This window comes from Stigmatopora argus, chromosome 13 (genome assembly GCF_051989625.1).
Source record: "Stigmatopora argus isolate UIUO_Sarg chromosome 13, RoL_Sarg_1.0, whole genome shotgun sequence".
Lineage (NCBI taxonomy): Eukaryota > Metazoa > Chordata > Actinopteri > Syngnathiformes > Syngnathidae > Stigmatopora > Stigmatopora argus.
Genome location: NC_135399.1, coordinates 8,742,722 through 8,753,231, shown reverse-complemented (window position 1 = coordinate 8,753,231; position 10,510 = coordinate 8,742,722). Strand labels below are relative to the sequence as shown.

At 44.5% G+C, this 10,510-nt stretch overlaps 1 protein-coding gene across 2 annotated transcripts; it reads right to left on the bottom strand.

The window, feature by feature from the left end:
* Positions 1-3,125: 3,125 nt before the first annotated feature.
* Positions 3,126-10,510, bottom strand: LOC144087168 (uncharacterized). 2 transcript variants are annotated; one of them, XM_077617526.1, is made up of 2 exons: positions 6,145-10,510; positions 3,126-5,308 (listed from the first exon to the last, which is right to left on the bottom strand). In XM_077617526.1, the coding sequence occupies exons 1-2, from the start codon at positions 6,320-6,322 to the stop codon at positions 4,068-4,070; spliced, it is 1,419 nt and encodes a 472-aa protein (XP_077473652.1). In that variant the 5' UTR covers positions 6,323-10,510; the 3' UTR covers positions 3,126-4,067. The 2 variants fall into 2 exon arrangements, with proteins under 2 accessions (XP_077473652.1, XP_077473653.1); XM_077617527.1 differs by having other exon boundaries at positions 6,090-6,165.

Here is a 10,510-nt window from a genome sequence, read left to right as displayed (position 1 = left end):
TGCTCCTGTGGAAGGAAGGAGGGCGACAAGGCGTTAGTGCCTGGTCTGGTCGCTACCGACAACAACAACAACAAAAAATGAGCAAAGCTAGCATGGGAGCAGAATTCATCTTGATAAAGAGGGCAATAGATGGAATGGAAAGTGCCCGCGGAATGCTGAATGTCTGCCTTTGGTGGCCCCCACCTCGGCGGAGTGAGCCGCCCTAACCCGCCGTTAGCGCATAGCACAATTGCACAAGTCAGCGTGTCACTGCATACTTGTGCTGCGTGGTCATCGATAAACACTCGACGACCCCCCATGGAGGATGAGACAAGTTGGATGGACTAAATATCATTTAAATATTTCACTGTTCCAAACTAAGCAAGATTTAAGATCATTTTATTTGTAAATTGAACTAATGTTTCATAGCGATGGCCAATACTAAGTATGGTTAAAAATAATTATAAAAAAAACAACGAGAACAAAACTCGGAAGTGTGGGCCTTTGTAAGTGTGCATGGAAAAAAGGAAATAAAAATACTTTCTGACATAATTATGGAATGCGTAAAGTCGTAACCAGAGCCGGGGACAAAAGTCTGGTATTATTATTTCTGTAACACGGGGGTGGGGGGGTCAGCCAGAGGTGATCTCGGCTAGCCCGGGTAGTCGGGGTTGGGGAGGGGGGGCATTTGTAACACACAAGTAGCCCTTGAACTACACCAAGCCTTGCCCACCTCCTCACTGGCTGCCCCCAAAGCTTTGGACTATTTCGAAGAAGAACGCTGCCTCCCCCCCTCCCTTTCTGGAACAAATGTGGGGGGAAAGCATGTTTGCGTTTGTTTCGTAGGCGGCGGGCCGGGTGGCATGGTTGAGATTCAGTGTAGCAGTCCCAGAAGCCCTGGTGTGGGATTTTATGTACCACGCTGCGGCGAAATTCAGGGAATTTCCTGCAGCAATTGATAGAAATAAGTAGGAATTTACATAATGATACAAGGAAAAAGAAAGCTAGCTCTTCACAGGAAATTTAAAAACTGTTGCCTGTACTTGAATATGCTGCCAATTCCACCCGCCCAAAAAAACGGAAAAATAGAAGGGAAGAATGTTTAGACTGTAAAAATGCAAAAGGCGTTGATTTTTGGGGGGAGAACAAACTATTTATATTTTACGTTTAAATTGACTACTTAAGTCACAGGTGTCAAAGTGGCGGCCCGGGGGCCAAATCTGGCATTTCTGCATGTTCTCCCTAAGACTACATGGGTTTTCTCTGGGTACTCTGGTTTCCTCCCACATTCCAAAGACATGCATGGTAGGCTGATTGGACACTCTAAATTGCCCCTAGGTATGAGTGTGGGCGTGAATGGTTGTTTGTCTCCTTGTGCCCTGTGATTGGCTGGCCACCAATTCAGGGTGTCCCCTGGCTCTGACCTGAAGTCAGCTGGGATAGGCTCCAGCACCCCCCGCGACCCTAGTGAGGCTAAAGCGTCTCAGAAAACGAGATGAGATAAATCAAAGAAAATTGCTATCTAGTGCTCTTTGCAGGTATATTAATGAAATGTTTCACTTTAAATGTACATGTAACAAAAGTATAATAAATAATAACTAAATAGAGTTGACATAAAAAAAGGAACTAACAATTTTGCTAAAATAATCATAATTTTGGGGATATTCCATGATCAAAAAGATATATACATTATATCTGTGATGATTTGTGTGATAACCCGCGTTGTTTTTTCGCCTCGGGGGAAATAAACATTCCAACAAATGTTGTAGTACTTTAAAATGAGAATTTGGTCTAAAATGTGCTATTTTGCAACGTTTCGCGAATACATTGGAACGGAGTATAGTATTATTAGGGTTCAAGCTACACAGTGTACCCATAAAATGTCCCAAAACTACTATTGATCTTAAGCGGGAATGTTTTAGATGCAAATCAGCCTTTTAACAAATGTTACACTTTTAACCATGGCATTAACGGGGTGACATTTTTACAAATATACAGTTATTATATTGGCAAGGGAAGCTAAAAACAACAGTGGGCTAGGCTACTAACTAGCCCCCCTTATATCACCCACCGTTCTGTTCACGCAGAACGTTGGAAATTAAGTGTAACCCCAAGTTTGCTCCCCTTCCAGGCTTTTCTCCTCGTCTCTAAAAAGCAGAATGAATCGCCCAAAACAATCGCCAAAGCAGAAGTGGATCGCCATTTTGTCACTTTTTTCGTGAAAAAAAGCCCACCAGTACCACCACCACCACCCCCTACCCCAAAAGTATTCTACCTACCATGTGATGGAAAAGCAGCATTTAAATCTTCTTTTTAAAACTTCATGACGAACTTGAAGATCTATCCGCCCGATTCAGGAGTGATTAAATGGGGGAAAATAAGTAGTGATGATAGCAGCCTCCATTTTCTCCAACAGGCTGAAAGTGAAGTTAAAAAAAAAGTTGGACACTCGCTGCATTGTTAACATTCCATGGGTCACGTGACGCACCAACGCGCGTCACAGCGGGGCCGTGCAAAGATCGTCAACTAAAGTGATGCTCTACCAAAATACCTGTGAAAACATTAAATGAAATAGCATTCGAGCGGATATATTATACCACAAAGTGAGACGTCTTCATAAACTAACATTCATTTATATCAGTCTCTGCAGTAACATTTCAGGGCAACGATCTTTGTAGGTTGTCAAAATGATAAAAACAGCACAGCAAGAAAAGTAAAGAGTAAAAATTACAAAATTATCTTGATAAAGTTTGGATTGTGGATTTCTCAGTTTTCAATGGACGAATTCCCATTTAGCCCAACTGAAAAGGAAAATAGTTTGTAACATGTATGATCAGTCTTTTCTCAAGGATCAAGAATAAGATGGAATATTGTTTTATTTTATCTGTTTAAACGGGTGACAGCAGTCAACACATTAAAGCATCTAATGTGCCCAGAGGAAGACCTAAAATGTGGCTAGAGGTCAATAAATCAACAAATGTTTTAATATTTGGTTGTGCCGGCTTGCAAATCCAGTCAAAAGCAAAGCAAACGCGCCCTGCATTCTTCACATCTACCACTGGATTCCGCCAAAAAGCACCTTACAAAATATATCTACTAGTCCTAGTGTTACTTTTTTCCTCTCGATTGTCATTGTTGTCTTCAAAACAGTTGCATACAGCGGGACAAATATATTTCTATCTTTAAAGCATCATGCAGGCACCCAAATCACTTTATAAATTACTTTAACCTATTAAAGGTTAGTTACCAGAGCTGGGACATTAACCAGTAAACAGTAGAATAGGAAATCTATTTTAAACAAGACCAATTTGGAAAAATAATAAAAATCAAAAAACAATCTTGCATTTGTGGAAAAAAAATAATAAAATTCAATAATCAAATAAGTGCCAGTCATGTTGTGCAAAATAATCACTTGCAAACAGAAAGTGACTTAAACATAACAGAACATTTTTCCATCTTGGGTTAAGTTTCGATTCAAGGGAGTGATCATTTATGATGAAAGGGGAAAAAAACTTTCTATCATATCCTTTTGCCTTATCATGGATACTTTTTTACTTTGTGTGTGGTAAAGCTATCGTCAAACTGAAAACTGCTATTAATTATTGTTTGATTGACATCGGCACAGCAAGCAATGTAAGATTGCATATAATTCCGCTGAAGTCATATAGAAGACATTTGCTAAAACGCATCAGTTTTACACCAACGTATATGATTTTCTCAAAACAGATTGGATGTGTTTCTCCCCAAAACTAAACTGGACCAAGACCATAAAACCGGTTGGATTTGGTCCACACCTGAGACGGAACAAAATAATTAAAATGCAAAGCAGCGATACAGAAGTTGTTTAAGGCACAACTCATACGATCAGAGTGCAGGGACCCGTTTCAGTCCAAGTGGGTCATTACCCCTTAAGTATTATTTTCACAGTCCAGATCAAGAGCGCAAGACGGAACCCTGAGCAACCCTGGCTCCAAAGTTGTCTGCCTTAACCAGTCAAGTTTCTGTTATTAGGGTTCAAGCTACACAGTGTACCCATAAAATGTCCCATTGCTGCTCATCATTTGGGGAAAGGTTTGGTTTGAACAGAATCATTCCAGAGGCGCAGCAGAGATACACAAGTTGTTTAAGGCACAAGCTACTTGCACGATTTTGTCAAAAGTGGACAGACTGGAGGTGCGCTCTGCGGCTGTGGTAAACGGCTTCTCGACAGGGCCAGTGAGCATAGCGTAGCGCTGCCTCACTATGGAGACCACCCTTTCCACATGGGCTTGCACACTCAGCGTGCTAACTAGAGGGCCCTCCTCCCTGCAACTCGGGGTGTCTTGAAAACAACCAGCGATGCCGAAGCGAGCCCCGCGGGCAGCCACGGAATCGGCGATGTCCAGATCCCTGCTGGCCAAAACGACGTCCCCTGGGAGCAGCTTGGACAGAAAGCCAGAACCTTCTGCTAAATTTCGAGGGCTAAAATCTCCGAGGACACCCCTAGAAACGAAAGTGACCACACCCTGAGGGGCAAGACCGATCAGGTAGTTCAAGACGTTGCGAGTCGGCGCCGTCTCTCGCTCTTTACCGCTGAAGGCCAGGCCCTCGCAAAGCACGGTGAAGCAGTCCACGATGACGGCGCAGTCTGGGCAAGAGGAGCGCAGCGCCGCCGGGAGATTTTTCCGCAGTTCGGCTCGAGAGGGCCAGAAAACGGCAGTGGGCACCAACGTGGAAGACATGATGTTGACCACGTGATGCACGGTTCGGACTACCGTGCTCACTTTGACGCCGAAGCGATAGGCCAGGTCCTGATTGCGTAGATCCAGGCGCAGACGCATGAGCGTGAGCAGAAGCTGCTGGAACTTGGACAGCTTGGCATTTCTGATGGCGTCCATGTGCGGTGCCAGCAGGAGCATGACAGTCTCCAGGACAAAAAAATTGGGCAGACCCGTGTAGAACTTGACTTTTTCGGCATCATTCCTAAGGGAGTTCTCCGACAGGGACATCTTCTCCACAGACTCGCGCAAGGCTCGATTTTCCTCTCGGAGTCCTTGGAGGACATCGTCGAAGCTGACGTTGGAAGTCTGTGAAAAGGTTTCATCCTTGCTGTCACTCAGAGATTCGTCATCGGTGAGGGACAAGACACTTCCGTCGACGTTGGGCTCAATCGGCTCTTCTGGTCTGGACTCTCCCTGGCGCTGCAGAAAGAGGAGGGCGTTGGCCGCCTCGACTCGAGCTTCGAGCTTGTCGGGGACCTCGGCTGGACCAGGCTCCTTCATCTCAACGGAATGAGGCGTAAACACTGAAGGAACATAGTCCGGCGAACGAGGGTTCTTAACTTGTTTACCTGCATGAAAACGGAGCACATACAGGAAAAACTGAATCCAATTTTAACACAGAAAACAGTATCAGCGTCTGTGAGACCAGATAAGTGATGAAATATCATCAAATGGTAGCTTCTACAACCAAATGTTTTACTAAATTAAACTGAAGTGTCAAAACTTTAAAAAAAAACTATTAATAGATTTCCAATAAACTTGACAAGTTGTGTTTACACAAATTTAATGAGCCAAAAAGAACATGTATTGAAAAAATAGTAGTCACAAATTCACCCATTTGGATGAAGTCTGCCTGTTTAGTTGGGAAAAAAACTGTATGACACTGGAATGACATCCAGGCAAAAGTTGATGTTGCATTTTTCCATTTTACTGTGGTTAAGCTTTTATTTGTTCTGCCTATAAGGGGCCGGTCCACCTGTGTGGAGTTCGTATGTTCTCCCCGGGCCTGCGTGGGTTTTCTCCGGGTAGTCCTGTTTCCTCCCACATTCCAAAGATATGCATGGTAGGCTGATTGGACACTCTAAATTGCCCCTAGGTATGAGTGTGAGCATAAATAGTTGTTTGTCTCCTTGTACCCTGCAATTGTCTGGCCATCAATTCCGGGTGTCCCCCGCCTCTGGCCCAAAGTCAGCTGGGATAGGCTCCAGCACCCCCTGCGACCCTAGTGAGGCTACTAAATCGATTCAGAAAATGAGATGAGATAAAAAGAAAATAGTCAAAGCGTCAGACAAATAAGTTTGCTAAAAACAAAAATAATAAAAATAAATTTAAAAAAAATCGCAAACGTACTTTAAAAAAGAAAGGGGTGGGGAAGTGTAGATTACAGTAACAGTTAAGTCATCACCAGAGATGAAATGAGTGCTGCACAGGCGGCTGCCGTCGTTGGGCGCCCAACCCTGGCGGTTGACGGCCGCAATCCACCGCTGCTTCCTCTCAGGGTCCCGCGGAAAGCGGTAGAACGACAGGCCGGTGCCGGGGGTCCTGCGGTTCCTACAGCCGGCCACCACACACGTGTGGACCATAGCCAGGCCACCCGGGCAGTGCGTAGAGCTCTGCAAGCAAAGTCTTGCCGAACACGCTAGCCGTCGCTGGTGTGTTTTTGACTCCCAAAATGGAGGCCATACAGCGTGAGCGGGGGGAAGTGGGAGGAGCCAAGTCAAGTCTTACGTCATGACGTTGGTCGTCAGCGATTTAAAAAATAAAATAAAAAATACAAAAGAAAACATTTTTTTAATTACCTTGAGATTTATTTCTGCCCACATATAAAAAGTACATTTTTTCAGAAGAAACAATTTTGTGTAGTGTTCACTAATGAGTACAAGTAGAAAAGCAGTTGCAAAATGCTAGAGCCAATTTTGAAAACATGAAAAAATATCACCCATACAAGAATCTTAAATGGAGCCTACGTTCTGTTGCTTTTCTTAGTTTTAACACGTGGTGGAGCTAGCCACTTAAACAAGGCCTCTCCATTAGCTAAAAGGGTCAAATCTGACATGTTGAATTCAATGTAGGACACTACATATTTTCAGTATTTTGTCCATATAGTTGTCCGTAAAATAACATTTTTAGAACCGTCTTTTTACTCAATTCTCATCCTCTGTTTGAGAAATGAAAGTCAAAGTATTTCAAGCTAGCCCTTGCTTGAATTAGTTTGAGTAATTGGACAGTGGCCCTTGGAGAAACATCCACTTGATTTAAAAGACGTTACTCACTTAGCCGTGAAGTACAAAAGTGATTAACTTAATATTTATGTAGACGGTGGTGCGAATAATGGTCGGGGGAAGCTATGCATACAAATAAAGCCAAGCTTCAGTATAGTCAAAATTGGATTGAATCGTTGAGTTGGGTGCTGGGGACTGAAAAGCATGCGACCCGGCTCAAGTTTTGCATTTCACAAAAGCCAACCTGATGGCGATAATGTTAAGCACACACGGCTTCGTTCATTTTCAGGTAAACTGTACACCACCAACAATGTAAAGGTGCTAACGATGTCACCATGATGATGTCTGTCACAGCGGAATGTTGAAGGTCATAAAAGCTTTGGTCATCAGGCGTGAACTGTTTGCCGAAGTCATGGCGACTGAACTCTGGTCATCTAAGGCAACGTGTGGCAAATCATAAAGGTCGGCATCGCGTCATCGAAGGATAGATCTTTAGCGTCATAAAGTTATACGGTTAAGTTACGGTGGGCTGGACGTTCGCACAACAAACTTGATTTCAGAATCAGCGTCGGTAGACAGAATTTTAGACTGCATGTCAGGATCAGATTTCATTTTTTACTCTTGGAGTACAAGAAACTTTGGATAAAATCTTGTGAGATAAAGCGATGGATCCAAATGTCAATCCATTCTTTGCTGACGCCACCGACTTTACAAACATGCTCCTTTCCGGGCTACTGGATGGGTTGAACTTTTGTAACGAGGGGGCATCCAGTTCGTTAGAGAGTGATGAAAGCTCTCTCTCAAAGGAGGTCTTGCAGGACATGTCAGGACCCTCGAGGACCGGAAGTTGCTCCGATCTGGGCAGCACCAGCACTGCGTGTTCGGAAGACGAGATCCACAGCACCATCAGGTCCGCCTGGAGCTCGACCAGTCAAGAACCGAGCCAAACGGAGGAAGGCAGCGTGGTGCTGGAGAGGCTGATGTCAAACTATTCACGGTTATCGTCGTCGGAGAATAGTGAGAAAATATCTGCCCTAATTGCTTCACGCAGAGTGTCTATACGGAAGCCCTCAGATGAAGATGACAGTAGTAATTCTCCACCGACCTCTCCCAACTCCATCCACTTGAATCCAGACATTCAGGCGGCAATAAAAATGGCATCCATTACCATATACCAGGGCTTAGTCCGTCATGTTGACCGGTTCAACGATCCCACGATAAAAGATGGTAGCATCGTCCTGTGCATCGATCCCACCCGAAAGCCCTTGCAAAACGAGTCAAGCGGCCAAGTGCCCGTGGGCGCCTCAGTGCGGAGTGACGTTGAGAGTGCCAAGCCACCGGCCTTGGCGTCCTCTGGCGTAAATCTGGAGCTTGCAGTAGTTGAAAATGAACAAGACGTAGCCGTGGTATCGAAATCACTCAGCTCATCCCCAGAGGGGCAGCAGGCTGGAGACAACGCACTAGAATCGGCCTCCTCGACATGCCAGGATTTGAGTTTTGATTTACAGAAGGATACAAGCCCAGACCCGAGGTCTGGTTCAGATGCGTGCAAATATTCAAGCCCAGAACCTGCGTCTAGTTTTGATATGCATAAGGATTCTAGCTCAGAATGCGAGTCTGCTCTTTATATGTACAAGGATTCAAGCCCAGATTACCAGAATGGTTTGTATTTGCGCAAAAGTGCCACCCAGGAACCCAAGGAGGGTCCTGATTTGCCAAAGGACTTCACCCCAGACCCAACAGACAAAGATACGGGGCCTCAGACATTCTCCCGAAACTCGGCATGCCTGGAGAAAGATGTCCAGGGTGACCCCGGAGTTAAAGACGCATCGAAATTGCCGAGCCCCTCACTGGTAGAGGAGGACCAGAATGAAGACGAGAAAGCACATGCCTGCGAGGCATTCTACCTTCCAGATGAGGAAGAAGAGGACCTGGCTTACAAACCTTTGAGCTCGGCAGGGCCGCAAGAGGAAGATGTGTCGGCCGTCTCATGGCCCGCATGTCCAGATTCAGATCTTGCGCAAGATAATGTGGCACGAGGTGAAAAGGAGGGTGACCTAGGTCAAGCTGAGAAAGCATCAAAGTCCTCGAGCCCACTATCGGCAAACGATTGGGGCATAGATGGGACAACAGTCCGGCCGATTCAGGATATGAACGTCAAGGAAGATGACGTGGAACCAAAAGAACAGGTGCCAATACCCTTAAGCTCGGCTCCCGGAGAGGAGCAACCTAAAGATGTAACACCATTTTTCTCCACTGGTCAAGAACTGGATCAGGTGAAGGATTTTGAACGGGAGAAGGAAACTGCAATTGAATCTTTGTGTACTTCACCGACAAAAGAGGACAGAGATGGCGCCACATCAGACATGATGGCTGTTTGTGAGGTGCCAGATCGTGAAGTTGAAAAAGAGGACAACACGACAACAGCTAAGTCCTTGATCCCACCACCATCAGAACCTCAACAGCAAGAGGAAACAGTCACATCTCCTAGTAGGGACAACTTGGTTGGCAATCAAATCAGTGACGTTCAAGTCAAACTATGTTTATCAGCTCAAGAAAAGAGCGGAGAAGAAATTCCTGAAGTTCCCCAAAGCAATCTCGAAACCATTAGTGAAGACATCCGGGCTATCGTGGCACCAGACAAGACCTCTGCTGAGGATGGTTGCATGTCAGAAGGCACGCCGACAAAATTACAGAGCCCAGTATCACGAGATGATTCTAGCATAGCCTCATCTTTGAGTTCATTGGAGGACATCGTTAGGCACAAGGATTCGGGGGACGAAACGCAGCAGAAAAAGGCTCCACTGATCCTGGAGGAGTACTTCAATGAAGCCATGAAAAAATTCTCAAACACCCTTCTCGATGCTTTGATCAGTACTCTACAGACCTACAAAGACCCCAATATGGATATGCCTTCGACGGTCCAAGGAAAAAGCGAGAAATCCAATTTTGCTTGGAACCAGGAAGTTGGCGAGATAGACAATGTAAAGCAAGACGGGGAGAAGTCGCCATCGCAGTCTTTACTCTCAGGACTGTCAGGGCAGGACAGTCCTTGCGAGACTCTTTAGGCCAAGATGTGACCCGCTAAAAATCAGAATTTTAAAATCCAGACAACTCTAGTTGAATGAGGAAAAAAGGCTCATAAGGGACACAATGGATGAAACTTCCAAATTCTCCTTGATTTAAGAAACCCTGATCAAAGTATGTCTCACATATTCACTATAATCCCGAATGTTAATGGACAATTTTGCAGTAGGATCTTGTATTCTCATAATTTGATGGAATATGCGTATTAATCAAATAAGTGATCATTAAATTATTTTCAATTAATTCTTGTGTCTTAGCAACAGCAAGAAAGTTCAAAGGTCAATTTGACCATGATTTAACAAAATAACTGACTTTCTTTAGCCCCATTACAACGACATCTAACGAGGTAAAATAAAAATTCATTGTGTCATGTAGCACAAAGTATCTTTTCAAAACCAATTTTCCTTTTAGACCTCAAAGTAGTTCTTTGTGTCAAAATTATTTAGCGTTCAAAAAAGCCCA

Excerpts from the sequence above, each read along its gene's own strand:
- LOC144087168 (XM_077617526.1), bottom strand. The coding sequence starts at position 6,322 with ATGGTCCACACGTGTGTGGTGGCCGGCTGTAGGAACCGCAGGACCCCC. Across the intron at positions 5,309-6,144 it reads CAGCACTCATTTCATCTCTG|GTAAACAAGTTAAGAACCCT; the intron begins GTGATGACTTAA and ends GTTTTCATGCAG.